Source organism: Guyanagaster necrorhizus, assembly GCF_019112545.1.
Source record: "Guyanagaster necrorhizus MCA 3950 unplaced genomic scaffold BT62scaffold_1, whole genome shotgun sequence".
Lineage (NCBI taxonomy): Eukaryota > Fungi > Basidiomycota > Agaricomycetes > Agaricales > Physalacriaceae > Guyanagaster > Guyanagaster necrorhizus.
Window position 1 is genome coordinate 1,338,340 of NW_025064880.1, and position 13,519 is coordinate 1,351,858.

The window sequence follows — 13,519 nt, forward strand, 5'->3', positions numbered from 1 at the left end:
CATTGTTCAACAGGGATGTTGTTATGTCGTTTGCTAAGGCCTTGATTGCGTTACTTTATGGTGTGAAAAAGAAAAAAAAGCAAGGAAAAAGTCGTACAGAAATGTTGCCGTCGACATTCCTTATCAAAATAAGATGGCGAGTTCCCCCGTTTCTGATATCGGTGTATACGGGAAGGGAACCACGGGAATTGCGAGCGACGTGGTATAGTAGTGATGCTGTTGACTTGCACGGTCGCATCGAGTTTGAGTTGAAAGGCGTGTGACGTGTGACGTAACGTGGAAGTGAATCAAATGTCCGGGAATAGCTGCGCGCAAGATGCCATTGAAATTACATTACATCCATGGCAGATCTCCGAAACCAAGCCATCCCAGGTGCTCCTCCTTATAAATGCCGTGCGTCGCCACCCATTTTCCATTCCTCCCTCCCAACATGAACGTCAACCTCAACATCAACATGAACATGGTGTGCTGGTCGCAACAACGTACGTGTGTGTCTCTTCTCTCTCGACCGCGATGGCGACGAGCTCATTGTCTACAGCATCCACAGTATATGCCATCTGTACCGCACCCCTCATAGCACCCAGGCCTCTGCCATACCATTCACCGACATTTCTGCAGTTCCAATCGTTGCCTGGCCTGGACCAGGACCTCTCTCATCCTCCATACACCTCCCGTCCCAAAGAACCGGTCTCTGTCGTGCGCCGATCCAAGGACAAGACGCGACAGAATCCGTATCCGCAGCCAGGCAGCAGGCCACGACTTGCCCACACGAAGCAAACATAGGACCAGGCACTCCAGACTCAAGAGGGGCCTAGTCGGTGTTGCATATTTTTATTAGTTTCCGTAAGTGTACCCTGCAATTCGATCGCATTGTCTAACCCTTCCCCCTAGTTTTCCTGGACTTTCGGTCTTCATGCATCAACATCAATCACATGTACCATTAACCATCCATCCAACTCGCATACTTACATCCATCTACTTAACCATCAATCAAGCCACCTTGCCGCTTCTTCTTATCGTACCACTCCATTTCCCGAGGTCGACATGTCATCCGGGTAACTAGTTCCCGTGTTAGTTTCTGTCATCGAGCCTTTCGCGCCATTAGCGTTCGCCTATACGAAAATCCGCCGCTGTAGTCCTGGCTGCCAATAATAGTCTGCAAGCATTTCCGTCTACAGCATTTCCGAATGAGACCCGCAGCAACGTTGTCTGTGGATACAGCTTCCTATCCACTGAATTGTAATACTCGTGTTCTGCAAAGGTCTTCGATCGCCGAACGCGACCGAGCAACAGCAAGATCACCATTTACTTGATCTCGCAGATTCTAGGCACCGACCCGACTTATGTATACACTACAATGAATAGAAGAGTCATAAGATCTTGTTCCGCTGAAGAATCATTTGCGGACAAAACTATCTTTGCGGACCGCAGTTGTACACTTGCAATCTCGAATAACACCTCGTGGTATACGCTTAATGAGTTAATGAGATAGCCGGTCATGTTGTGAGAGGGTAGTCGGCGGTGGAGACATTGGGTGAAGAAGGAAAGAAGAAAGAACCTTGATGGGTCAGAATGCAGGAAAGCATCCTCTTTTACTCGTCGCGTCCTCTTGCAGTAAAAAACGTCGGTACACTTGCTATTGACGTCGGCTTCCACATTCTCGAGTTGCCTGACCATTCACACGGAGCGTCAATGTGTCCCGGATTCGTAACCCAGCGCTGGATTGTGTCATCCTGACCGACATCGTTGCTGCGATAACCATTCAGTGTCTACATTGCTTTATGCTAAGAATAAATAGCAAGCGAGTCCGACATGTCCGACAAGCCCGCAGCTTTATTTACTTCTGAACGGCCTACCTATGCCCACAATCTCACCATCCTCGCTCAGCAAGACGGCCACCTTTAAGGTTCGTGTCACTGTACACAGCCGCGCAGTCAGTGTTTATGCCAGACACAGCATGGAACGCGGAATATCAAAAACTCCATCGAACATCAAAGACCAACAACCCAGGAAAATATCAAGTATCACGGAAACGCTGAATCAATGAAAGACAACACTCGAGCGAAGAAACCACATTGAACAACGTCAAACATCACGACACCCACTTAGAAGAAACAAGACAGCACATGTTCATGGACATGAATCGGGTCCAGATGGAAACAAATCGACAAGCGGCCAGGAAAATGAAAGACTCACATCGTCAACCCAACCATCGCTTCGCCCAGATTTGCCGAAACATCGGCCAGGATCTGGGGGTTGTTGTAATGCGTCACCTACACACATCCGTCGTAAGGACAACGTGCCACCAACACAACGCCGAACACTTACCGCCTGGACAATAGCACGAGCCCGCTTCGCAGCGTCTCCAGACTATGTATAGGGATCAGCATCAAGACACCGCGATGTGATAAATAATACAGTCGAGATGATCGCAGATAACAATGATCAAGAAACATGGGTACGACGGGAGCGTACCTTAAAGATTCCCGAACCTACGAACACTGTTGATGGAAATAACACATCATGATGAGGATCTGCATGATGCAATGCTGAAGCTCACCTCCATCACATCCTAGTTGCATCATTAGAGCTGCATCGGCTGATAGAAAAACAAAACGATTGTTAATACTGGGCGATGGCCAGGGAATTGAAACATCGTACCGGGTGTTGCAATACCTCCAGCGGCAAAGTTCACTACGGGCAGTCGTTTCAAACGGGAGGTTTCCTTAAGGAGGTGAAACGGTGCCCGGATCTCTCTGGCGTACGCATATATCTCGTCCTCTGACATGGACGCAACCTTGCGGATTTCAGACATGATAGTTCGCGAGTGCCGGACGCTGCAGATAGTTATTAATGACAACGCTGTGCTATGGGAAGGTTTTACGCACGCTTCGACGACATTTCCGGTTCCTGCCTCTCCCTTTGTCCGAATGAAAGCAGCACCTTCGGCTATCCGTCTCAAAGCTTCCCCAAGGTCCCGAGCCCCGCATACAAAAGGGACCTTGAAGTTATGCTTGTTGATGTGGTTCTCTTCATCCGCAGGTGTGAGTACTTCTGACTCGTCGATATAATCGACGCCGATGCTTTGGAGAATCTGTGCCTCGACAAAGTGTCCGATACGAACTTTTGCCATTACGGGTATCGTAACAGCTTTCACGATGTCTTTGATCATCGCCGGGTCACTCTAAGCACAATTTAGAGTGATCAAAGGAATATTCATCATACACACCATTCTCGCAACACCTCCGTTTGCACGAATATCGGCCGGGACACGCTCGAGCGCCATGACGGCACATGCGCCAGCTTCTTCTGCGATACGCGCCTGCTCTACATTCACGACGTCCATAATCACGCCGCCCTTCAGCATCTGTGCCAAACCGGATTTGACCTAGACAAACTCGTCACTGACACCAAGATCCGCCTCGTATATACGACTTACACCGAACGTCCCAAGACTGCTTGCTCCACCGCCAGAGGATCTCGCTGGGGCGATAGAGGGTGCATTGACAGTTCCAGCACCGTGTGGCTGTGGCGGAGGCGAGCCAGGGATGGGAGTTGTCATTGTCGTGGTATGAAGCAAAGGTGACTCGAAAAAAAATACAATAACGGAAATGAATACCGATCCGCTTCCTGATCCTAATCGGCCCGGAATATCCGGCCGAAACGAACCGATGACGTAGAGGCGCTTAACTCTCTACAGCAACGACAATGGGTCTGTTCAGCTTCTTTCAGAGTAACAACGAGAACACAAACAAAGAAAATGAACAGAAAGATGCTCTTCAGACTTTGAAATCATTCATTGAGGTACGCCTCAGTTGTTGCCAATAACGTAGACTAATTCGCGTACAGACGCGCCCGTCGTCGCAATACACATTTGATTCAGAGCGAGATTCACCACGGTCCACCATTTGCCGTCCTTCTGACTCTACTGATGGTTCAAAAGAGTGTATAACAATAGAGATGAATTCCAAGAAGTTATTTGCCACCATGCAGGTGAGTAAGGTTTGCACAATGGCTTTCGAGTAGACACTAATTCGGACATCATCCCAGTCCCTAGGATTCTTCTGTGCACTACCCGTGGACCCTACGCAGACATATATGGAATGTACGCCGATGCACAAGTCGTAATTTCCATCTTCCAAAGAAACCTGCCGATTTGTATCTCTGGTGCTTGAATCTGATTGAAAGAGAGCACGTAATTCAACTCTTTTCAGAGAGAAAATCAAAGCAAAAATGTATGTCCTTCAAGATGGAGCACATTTGTCCTTACGATTGCTGAAACTGTCAGCGTTATGTTGAGAGTTACTGACTACTAGGAGCGACTGCCAGTACTACATGGCAGGTAGATTGAACATTGCGCGCACCGATGGCTCTAGCGTCAGGAACGAAATGAATGAGACGGTCCATCGAGATTCATGCTTTGGTTCCAACTTCCAAGGGTCGTCGAGGTCACATTTTATCCAAACTGAGGGTCACGCGTTCCCCGTGGTGCTCATAAGTATTCTGATAATTTATTTTTAGAGATTCTCCCGTACCAATGCTTCAAGGAATTCCGATAAGAAACAGTTGGGAAGGGACAACAGTCGCGTATCAACCGTCTGTAGTGTGATGCTCGAGCAGGTGATAAAGTGGGCGTTCAACGTGTGTCCCGCTGAGAATGGTAACCAAATTTACTGTTACAGTTTCACAGCTGGAAAGTGGTCGCGGGAAACCAAAAGAATATTTGTCTGCAGGTTTCATGCTGATTTCGGCTGGTCATCCGAACCTCATTTCACCAGCCAGATGAAATGAGGAAAGCCGACAATGTTTCATCGTACTAAGTAAATGTGTCAGTCGCCATTGATATCCGAAATCGCCCTTGCCTGACCGCCATCTGCAACACCTGGTGGAACTACTAGTGGCAACTACTTGCTCCAGATCCTGAAACTGAACACCAACGGTTTCGGCCCAGCTGGGGAAGCCGTCATCGCCAAGGCCCTCCTCGAATCGACCAACAGGAATAAATGGCAAGCAAACCCTTCAACCTGTGCTTACCTGGTATGGTTTGGACTGGTAATGGGTCAAGGAAGAATCGGGCCCGCCACTTGTTCTCTGGGAACGCCCACAACCATTGAACGACTTATCTTCACACGGATCGTTGAGTCTGGTTTACGAGACTAACAGAGTGATTGCTTTAGCAATCAGTTGAGGCTCTGGTCCATAGGATTGATATGTACTTAGTCCGAGGCTTCATCCTTGACAATGATGTTATACGCCTTCAACGCCTTCAACGCCTTCAACTCGTTTATCATCTAGGCCCCCCCCAGATTTTGCGCTTCTGATGATTTTGGCCATGATTATAACCGAAATTCTTCGACTCAGTAATACTACTAAGTTTCGGGGGTCGAAATGGCTTGATCCAGGTGGTGGCTGTGTTGGAGGCTTCCTGCATATGAACGGTCGACTCGCATCTTTCCGAGGCCCTTCAACGCCTACTTCATCTCCTGTTCAACGGCAACCTACGACCCCAAAGTCCCCAGCCAGAGCCACCGAGACAACTTACCATCGAAAGCTACGGGCGGGTTTACTCGAATTACGCGGAATAACAGAAACATGGGATGATCTCGTGCTCGTCGACGGACTGAAGGCTGCAAAGAGCCTCGTCGATACAAGAACCGAACTGGAGTACGTGCTTACGCGTCTTTAACTGAACGCGCTCTTATTCGCGATGCAGCAATGCCCTTTCACTGATTCAGGATCGACGGCCAAGGACGCGTATAGTCGGACCGAAACTAATGATCATGGACAAGCGGATATCCGAGCTAGATGCAGTCATAGCGAAGCTAGTGCGATCCTAATGCTGCTTCTTCAACGTGTACTGACCGGTATGCTTAGCAAAAACAGTTTCGCAGAATGAATACTGTTATCGACACCCTGGAAGGCCTTGTTACTGAAGCTCACAAGAATAAAGGTTGGCACTGGGTGCAGCATGAGCCACTCTGGGTGACATGGCCTCTGAATAAATTTGGTATGCGATTTAATCGTAGAAAGGTGCCTTCCGTCTCAACATATGCTTCCTAGTGACCTCTTTGCCAGACATTCTGCCTACCTATCATCGTGAACTCATCATACACATGGAGCTTGTCGAGGTCCTCCGAAGCCATTCCATTTCTTTCGACGACTCTCGCAACGCCATTACGAAATGGGCCGAGCAACTATGGATAGAAGTTTCAGGCTGGGAAGCCAAATGGGAGGATGTATGCGCTGCAGAGGTTGATCGATGGGAGGGTTCATGACAGTAAGCATAATTCAATTTGTGTCCTTTCTCTAAAGGTTGACGAACTGTTCGATAGAAGTCGACTTGGGATCATCACGACGCTGTTTCAAGTAGCACTTTCCGCGCAGTTAAAGGTTAATTCGCTCTTGTCAAATGCTTGCAAAGGCACAATGTAAAATAAATCTAGAGTCCTCGTTAGCAATTCAATATCTTTCAGGATCCTCAGACACGCACCATAGAATCATGAAGTAGCCTTTGGTGTCGAAGATCTCGAATTCTGCCACCACGACCCCCAGAAATGTGAAACTCTCATTTTCACGCCTTCCCAATTGTCCAACGCAGGTCGCACGTCAAGATAGAACGACAGAGTGCTCTGCGCTCCTTCACTACGCCCCGTGTAAAAGTCGATTATATACCGGGTGCGCGTCCCACAGCGATCCACAATCCAGTCATGCCTGTCAAACGGTGCTGCATAGCTACGAGGCAACGGTCAAAACCTGTACTGCGATTGCAACGGAACCGCGAAACGCACCCTAAAAACGACTTGCACCTCGCCTTGGGACTCAGATCCCCTGGTCGCCCCTTGAAATTGACGAGTTTGACTCCACCACAGGCTTCGCCTCCGCGCCCTGCCTCCCACTTCATGATCTCCGTCCACGCCCGCTCGTTGACGGCATTATGAATCGGTACGATAGTTTTCATATCCGCGGCCTGAGGATTGTGGTTCTTGCGATCCATTGCTGCGAAGAATTGAGCCTCTGACGGGTACACCCAGTTCCCGTCTCTAGCTTTGGGAATGGAAGAGAGCACACGCTCCGTGGAGAGCTGGGATACAGAAGGCTGTGGTGCGGACGAGAATGATTTGGGCTGAGAAGAGAACAGACGGGACCATATCAAGCTAGAAGATTCAGATGACTGGTGAGATAATGCTCCGTGGTCGACTGGACATGACTCTGTTCTTTTCTGCGCGTTGTGGTCGACGGGACACCCGGACATTGAGGCACAAAGACAGAGATTTCCGGAGCATCCCGGTATGCGGTCCGACGACGTGGCCGGCTCTCGGCAATTGAAATGCCGGACCTTCCCTTTTTTTTTCAATCTTGGTTCTGTCGTTTGCCAGCTATAGATCACGATTACGATGACCAGGGGGGTAGCTCGGTCATCAGTGCTAGTCTCATGACATAAAAGTCCGGCAGTTCGTCAGTCTCTCCTCGCTTATAATGCTCTCACACTTGCTTGTGTTCTACGTTCTCCCACCATGCCTTCCTCATCTCCCATATTCTCGACCCCCTTGACAAAGCTGTTCAAAATTAACCATCCTGTTATGTTGGCAGGTCAGCTTCCTGCATTGCTTTCCCCCCTCAACAATAATTCATGTTGAGTAGGTATGAACGTTGCTGCTGGACCTAGGCTCGCTGCCGCAGTTACCAACGCTGGTAAAGCTAGTTCCACCAATCGTCGTCTATTCTTAACGGTGTATTATTTCCAGGTGGAATTGGTGTAATTGGTGGAGTCCAACAAACACCCAAGTTTCTTCAAGGGTCCATCGAAGAGCTGAAAGGGTATCTGGAAGATAAGAACGCGCCTTTCGGCGTGGACCTGCTATTACCTCAAGTCGGTGGAAACGCGAGAAAGACGAACATAGATTACACTGGTGGTCAACTCGCCGAGCTCCTCGATGTGATCATCAATGGTGGTGCCAAGCTTTTCGTCTGCGCAGTGGGCGTACCTCCGAAGTGGGCTGTGGACAAGCTACATGATGCTGGCATCGTTGTTATGAAGTAAGTCCATCTTCGCGCGTTCAGTATCTCCGCCTGACGTATTTCTTTATTCATCTAGTATGATTGGACATCCGAAGGTTTGCTGATCCCTAATAGTCGCAGTGTTGATGAGCCAATTAATGCCCAATATCGTAGCATGTAGCTAAAGCCCTGGCACAAGGTACCACATCACTTGACCGTATGCAGGGCTCGAACACCATCTTGAGACGTTATTTTTTTCAGGCGTCGACGTCATTTGCGCACAAGGCGGTGAAGGCGGTGGTCACACTGGGGATACACCCTTTTCCATCCTTATTCCTGCCGTCGTAGACTTGTGTAAAGATGCTAAGAGTCCATTAACGGGAGAACCCGTTATCGTCGTAGCTGCCGGAGGAATTGCCGACGGAAGAGGCCTGGCTGCAGCACTAGCGTTAGCCATTTTTCTCAAGTTTTAGCGTTCTACGTTAATCGTTGATTGCGTTGTGCAGGTACGGTGCCTCCGGTGTGTGGGTAGGCACTCGATTTGTTGCGAGCGTTGAGGCCGGCGCGCCTCCCGTTCACAAGCAGTCGATTGTGAAAGCTGGCTATGATGATATCTTTCGGACTGTCATATACACCGGAAGGCCTTTGAGCGTTTTGAAGACACCGTATAACTCCGATTGGTATACTTATCTCTTTGACCGTTCTGCTGCTCGGACGGTAACTTGGTATCTAGGGAAACCAGACGTCGCGACGAGATAGAAACGCTGACTTCGAAGGGTCTTGTACCGCACGATATTGAGTTGCAGAAGTATCCAGAAAAATCGGTCTCCGGCCGTGCTTGTAAGTCGTTCGCTTATTCCTGGTGTACGGATCTTATTGTGGTTTTCCAGGGCTTATGGGGAAGGTGGCTGCATCTATCCAGGCCAGTTTCAGTGCCACTTGCTTATCGCAAACCACTGATGCCGTGTTATCTGTACGTAGGATATCAAATGGGCCAAAGAGATGTGAGCAGAATTGTAGTCCTTGTTCCTTTGTCTCTCATATCTTCATAGTGTCGATGAGATGGTGATGACCGCGGCGAAGAGTCTTCAATCAGCAAACGGGCTTACGGCTAAGCTATAATGATGACGTGTCTTTCTTACTTATTTAAGTGTAAACTTGCTTCGAATACTGGCGTCGATAACAGGGAAGCAGTCTTTATCTCAACTTGACTTGGCCCCGTGAAGATATGATACTGCGAAGAGCTAGGTTTTTCGGCGGCGTTCCGCAGGTCGAGTTCTTTATCTTGTCCTCTGACTAGCTACGATATGCTAGTTCCCATGCTATCCTCTCTCTGTGCATTCAGCCTCGCATGCATCTTTGCCTTGCTATTCTACTACATCAGGAGCAAGCGCCAGCAACGAGCGCAACTTCCAGATTACTTCAAGCTCTCAGGCGTCCCTCCACCAACACCCCTGCCTCACTTCGACATATCTAAAGCAAGAGCCCGTCCCTATCGTCCGTTTCGATGGCAGTATGTCCAGCACATGTGTAAGTGCATTAAACACTGGCCCGTTTCGCGCGTGTCTGATTCCAATGTCGTTGGTAAAGCACTCAAGAAAATGGAGCCAGACTGGTGGCTCGAGCTCGAGTCGACATACTGCGAGAGGATCGCCCAGAGGAAGGAGTTGTACGCCCAATACGGGAAGAAGATCGTCGATGCGCTCCCTGGTAGTGAAGGAGCGTGCAGGGAGCTGATGGAGATGGTCATCCAGTTCCTCACACGCCGATACCCCAACCAATTCACGTACGATTCCAACGAGGGAACCTTCGAGAACCGGATCCTAGGGACCGTAACACAAACGCGGCGCACCAATCCGTTAATCGTCTTACTTGAGAATGTACCGGAAGATTTCCTCATTACCCAAGGAGACGAGAAGACAGGACTATACTCTCTACGCGCGGGTGTGTCTTGCTCGGCCGTTGGATGGAATTTGGGCACGAAAATTGGTAAGAATCTCAGTGAGATACACGTGCCGGTACCGGATTACAAGGAAAGGATGGAGTTTTCCATGGATAGGTATCCTCGGGGTTGACATCGTTATCTTCATGTGACTGATTGCATTATAGGTTCTTTAGGAAGATGGCCTGTGAAAAGCCTATTCAGCGGGGATCATGGGGCCTCGAGAAGGGACAGCCGCTCTTTTTGCAGCCTGATACGCCGGAGTGGGCGGAACGCGAGGATCCCGATGCACAGAGACAGATGGATATCAACGATGTATACCTTCGAGTTGACTGGCAGACGCTACGACGGCTCCCTGTGTCGAGCGCTATTGTATTCAACTTCAAGGCTCTTTTCACACCAGTGGTGCAGTTGCGAGAGGAGCCCTACGTCCCGAAGCTGTTGCTCAAGGTCCTGAGGGAGGGGAAGAAGGAGCTTATGGAATACAAAGGAACGCGGTTAGTTGAGCATGTTGTTGAGCCCAAACTGGAGCAGTGGGTTGCGGAGCAAGAAGATAAGGGATGGGTTCCAAAGTCGTGGGAGGAGAGAACATTAAATGAAGATCCATTCTTCCCTGGTTGGCACTCCTGCTTTGCTAGGGTTTCAATGGATGCACATTAGACCGAATTCGATACATTAATGCCAACGTCGGGAGAATAGCAAAGTAATATGAGAAATGCACCTCTAGCATCGGGCAACGCGCACTGTTGTGTCCCAACTCTCCACTCCCACAGGCATCCAGCATGCTATACATATCGGAGACAAAAAATCAGATACAGTCGACACTGACAAGAAAACACCGGTAACTACTGAACCTGAGTAAGCAAGCAACACGTACGATGGCACTTTCGTAAGTGATTGTGCAATCATCCTATCCAGGATAATCCTGACTACCGTGGGCATTCTACACGGAGAAAAGTGCAAGCAAAGAAAACACAGACCTATCCTCGGTTGCATAATAATCACCAATTTCGAAGATCTACGATGGTAGCACTTGGCTTCCTCCTCATTGCCGCATTTACAGAAACGCGTCCTCCGTCATTAATGGATGCCCCGCAGGCCTCGTGGATGTGTCCAAAGACATGCAATCGGCATTTCTCGAGGACATTCATTCTCTCGGTGAGCTCTTCGCATCCGGCTGACTTGCCTCTCCTCGTCGTATCATGAATTTTGTAGGGCGGTGTGTGAGAGAGCAGTACCTCGGTATCAAGTGGTATTTTCCGGCAGATTTCTGCGACCCAATTACGTCAGTTGCAATTGATACCGACCCAAGGAATTGTACCTTGTCCTTGGCGACTGCCTCGGTACTGAAACCCTCCTGCTCCCTTGTACACCAATGAGCCCTTTACGACATCAGGTTTCTGCTGCGCCGACCTTGAATGAGGCGCACCGGCGATCCAAAGACCTTCCACTCCTTCCCTATGGACGTTCGAACGGTCAGTGACTCGTATTCCAGATAGTGCAGTCTGCCGTTTTGAAATTCGTCTCTTTTCACGTATTCCTTGAGCTCATTGTATTCCTAGTAGACGTTAGTTACGGTCAAAGGGCCATCTTGTAACATACTTTGACTGATATTGTGTCTAAATACGGATCCAAAGCCATCTATATCCTTAATCGTGAGTTTGATACACAGTACACATCGTCCCAAAATGTACGTCGTGGTTCCCAGCAATACATCTTATAGGGGATGTCAGCTACAACTGTGAGATACAAGTCAAGACCCACATTTTAGTGGGATGGGGCTGCGAGTTCAACCAATTCATCGCACTGTGCAACTCTCGGATTGTTCCCCACATCGTCAAGTCGCCGGCATGAAGTAATATATCACCATCCGGCAGGGGATATTCGTTGGAATGGGTGTCCGAGATGCAAACAAACCGAGTCCAGTCATCACCAGGCTTTGGTGGAATATATCCAGGCAAGAGATAAACACAAGCAGAATCGGTGGAAAGGATGGTACCGGAGTGGGCGATCATGAAGGTAGAAGTGAAAGGTCCATGCTGTCAATTGTTGATTCGGTTGACCCCGTGCCACGATGTCGGTAGAAGACTGGCTGTCGATTTTCGATCCTTCCTCTTGCGTTCGTCGCGGCCTCTGCCCGGTTACTGAAATCCGGAATACCACTACCTTCGAGAGCCATTCTCTGTATTTCGAGCAACATGGAACTGGTCCAGAGAAACTGGTCTTCGTCATGGGGTATGCCAGCATTTCACTCGAGCTCGAGGGTGACTGAGAGCTGGTTCTCGTAGGCTCAACAGCAGTTCATTCGCATGGGCCCTGCAAGTCGCACATTTCAGCAAACTTTCTCAATATTCTATCCTCGTCTTTGACAACCGCGGTGTTGGATACAGCGGTGTTCCAAGAGGGCCTTTCACGTAAGTCATTGGCACGTCTTAAGTCCAAGGTAGACTGGCGTGGCGGTCCAACTCCAATTTTCGGTACTTCTGGTTCATCTGATTTATTCTAGTACAGGACTAGTGCCATGGCAGAAGACCTTATCGCCCTCTTGGATTACATTGGTTGGAAGGAACCCAGAGGAATACATATCATTGGCTTGTCTCTTGGCGGCATGATAGCACAAGGTGCGACCCCGGACAGAGCCATAGAGCACAATTCGCTGACCGAAAAATCGTAGAGGTGGCATATCGCATTCCAGAACGGATTACATCACTGACTTTGGGCGTCACCACTCCGGGAGGATATCCATGGACCAACTTTCCGCCGGTGCGTCTGCTGAGATCTGGCGCTCGTTCTCAGCTAAGTCTTGCTTTTGCAGTGGAAGGGGGTTATAGGGCTCTTGAAGTACGCTTTTGATACCTTCCAAAATCCATTTTGACCGTCCCTGTAGGGCCACCTTCACCAAGGACCTCACCATCAAGATCCCCATTATACACGATATGGTTTTTACCAAGTCCTGGCTTGAAGACAAGGACGAAGAAGATCCTGGTCGGACCAACAGAGAGCGTGAAACCGAGGTATGTTATATGATCCAGTTTTCCTAGGCTTTCGGGGAATTTATATCTTGGCAGGTACTCAGGAAACGCATGGATTTAACCAAGCCACAAACTCTTCTAGGAACTATATATCAGATGTGCGCCGGTCTTACTCACCATGTTACTCCGGATCGGCTGCGCAAAATTTCTTCGTCCGTCCCTAAGGTTCGTTCTTTGTGAACTACATTATGCAAGTCTGATTCCCATCCTTCCATAAGGTTATTCTTGTCACGGGAGACGAAGATAACTTGGTAAAGTCTGAAAACACGTTCTACCTCAAGCGGTACATGCCTGAGGCGGAGGTGGTTCAATGGCAGAACACTGGGCATGCCATTCACTATCAGCGCCGACGTGAGTTCAATGCTTTAATTGAACGGGTGGTCAAGGAAGGTCGGGAGAAAGTCTTGCAGCAAGACTAGACTACTTATACATTAGAAGTAATTATGTTTTTCTCGGAAAATGTACTTATTACCCCTACCGAAAGCCAATAACGCGCTCACGTTCTGTCATATTTGACCTAGTTTTCAGATCCTCAGAACTTTCTTTT

General features: G+C 49.0%; 10 protein-coding genes across 10 annotated transcripts; 6 read left to right on the plus strand and 4 right to left on the minus strand.

The window, feature by feature from the left end:
- Positions 1-430: 430 nt before the first annotated feature.
- On the plus strand, positions 431-783 carry BT62DRAFT_998879 (uncharacterized protein; the record flags this gene model as incomplete). The annotated part of the gene is made up of 2 exons (XM_043190756.1): positions 431-482; positions 539-783. 2 exons carry the CDS (start codon positions 431-433, stop codon positions 781-783), a joined length of 297 nt encoding a protein of 98 aa, XP_043046351.1.
- A 1,024-nt stretch (positions 784-1,807) lies between these two features.
- Positions 1,808-3,569, minus strand: BT62DRAFT_925389 (pyridoxine biosynthesis protein). Its single transcript, XM_043184796.1, has 8 exons — positions 3,440-3,569; positions 3,230-3,388; positions 2,889-3,184; positions 2,662-2,837; positions 2,561-2,599; positions 2,476-2,501; positions 2,329-2,370; positions 1,808-2,273 (listed from the first exon to the last, which is right to left on the minus strand). The coding sequence occupies exons 1-8, from the start codon at positions 3,560-3,562 to the stop codon at positions 2,193-2,195; spliced, it is 942 nt and encodes a 313-aa protein (XP_043046352.1). The 5' UTR covers positions 3,563-3,569; the 3' UTR covers positions 1,808-2,192.
- Positions 3,570-3,651: 82 nt separating this feature from the next.
- BT62DRAFT_31080 (uncharacterized protein) lies at positions 3,652-4,261 on the plus strand. Its single transcript, XM_043180465.1, has 3 exons — positions 3,652-3,804; positions 3,850-3,993; positions 4,051-4,261. Exons 1-3 carry the CDS (start codon positions 3,709-3,711, stop codon positions 4,126-4,128), a joined length of 318 nt encoding a protein of 105 aa, XP_043046353.1. The 5' UTR covers positions 3,652-3,708; the 3' UTR covers positions 4,129-4,261.
- Positions 4,262-5,431: 1,170 nt separating this feature from the next.
- On the plus strand, positions 5,432-6,275 carry BT62DRAFT_879574 (uncharacterized protein; the record flags this gene model as incomplete). Its single annotated transcript, XM_043182594.1, has 4 exons — positions 5,432-5,664; positions 5,714-5,825; positions 5,875-6,007; positions 6,061-6,275. 4 exons carry the CDS (start codon positions 5,432-5,434, stop codon positions 6,273-6,275), a joined length of 693 nt encoding a protein of 230 aa, XP_043046354.1.
- Positions 6,060-7,276, minus strand: BT62DRAFT_925391 (cytochrome c and c1 heme-lyase). The gene is made up of 3 exons (XM_043184797.1): positions 6,789-7,276; positions 6,491-6,732; positions 6,060-6,439 (listed from the first exon to the last, which is right to left on the minus strand). The coding sequence occupies exons 1-2, from the start codon at positions 7,250-7,252 to the stop codon at positions 6,498-6,500; spliced, it is 699 nt and encodes a 232-aa protein (XP_043046355.1). The 5' UTR covers positions 7,253-7,276; the 3' UTR covers positions 6,060-6,439; positions 6,491-6,497.
- Positions 7,277-7,364: 88 nt separating this feature from the next.
- BT62DRAFT_925392 (NPD-domain-containing protein) lies at positions 7,365-9,132 on the plus strand. Its single transcript, XM_043184798.1, has 10 exons — positions 7,365-7,590; positions 7,642-7,692; positions 7,746-8,037; positions 8,096-8,114; positions 8,173-8,197; positions 8,260-8,446; positions 8,505-8,678; positions 8,732-8,838; positions 8,889-9,002; positions 9,051-9,132. Exons 2-10 carry the CDS (start codon positions 7,644-7,646, stop codon positions 9,065-9,067), a joined length of 984 nt encoding a protein of 327 aa, XP_043046356.1. The 5' UTR covers positions 7,365-7,590; positions 7,642-7,643; the 3' UTR covers positions 9,068-9,132.
- A 431-nt stretch (positions 9,133-9,563) lies between these two features.
- BT62DRAFT_925396 (uncharacterized protein) lies at positions 9,564-10,648 on the plus strand. Its single transcript, XM_043184799.1, has 2 exons — positions 9,564-10,057; positions 10,108-10,648. The coding sequence occupies exons 1-2, from the start codon at positions 9,600-9,602 to the stop codon at positions 10,598-10,600; spliced, it is 951 nt and encodes a 316-aa protein (XP_043046357.1). The 5' UTR covers positions 9,564-9,599; the 3' UTR covers positions 10,601-10,648.
- Positions 10,606-10,972, minus strand: BT62DRAFT_925397 (uncharacterized protein). The gene is made up of 2 exons (XM_043184800.1): positions 10,921-10,972; positions 10,606-10,865 (listed from the first exon to the last, which is right to left on the minus strand). The coding sequence occupies exon 2, from the start codon at positions 10,847-10,849 to the stop codon at positions 10,664-10,666; it is 186 nt and encodes a 61-aa protein (XP_043046358.1). The 5' UTR covers positions 10,850-10,865; positions 10,921-10,972; the 3' UTR covers positions 10,606-10,663.
- BT62DRAFT_998887 (Metallo-dependent phosphatase) lies at positions 10,942-11,955 on the minus strand (the record flags this gene model as incomplete). Its single annotated transcript, XM_043190757.1, has 6 exons — positions 10,942-11,210; positions 11,262-11,322; positions 11,370-11,498; positions 11,543-11,581; positions 11,635-11,656; positions 11,705-11,955. The coding sequence occupies 6 exons, from the start codon at positions 11,953-11,955 to the stop codon at positions 10,942-10,944; spliced, it is 771 nt and encodes a 256-aa protein (XP_043046359.1).
- A 59-nt stretch (positions 11,956-12,014) lies between these two features.
- BT62DRAFT_998888 (alpha/beta-hydrolase) lies at positions 12,015-13,391 on the plus strand (the record flags this gene model as incomplete). Its single annotated transcript, XM_043190758.1, has 8 exons — positions 12,015-12,175; positions 12,229-12,354; positions 12,452-12,561; positions 12,615-12,703; positions 12,756-12,781; positions 12,828-12,954; positions 13,009-13,137; positions 13,191-13,391. The coding sequence occupies 8 exons, from the start codon at positions 12,015-12,017 to the stop codon at positions 13,389-13,391; spliced, it is 969 nt and encodes a 322-aa protein (XP_043046360.1).
- Between the last annotated feature and the right edge of the window lie 128 nt (positions 13,392-13,519).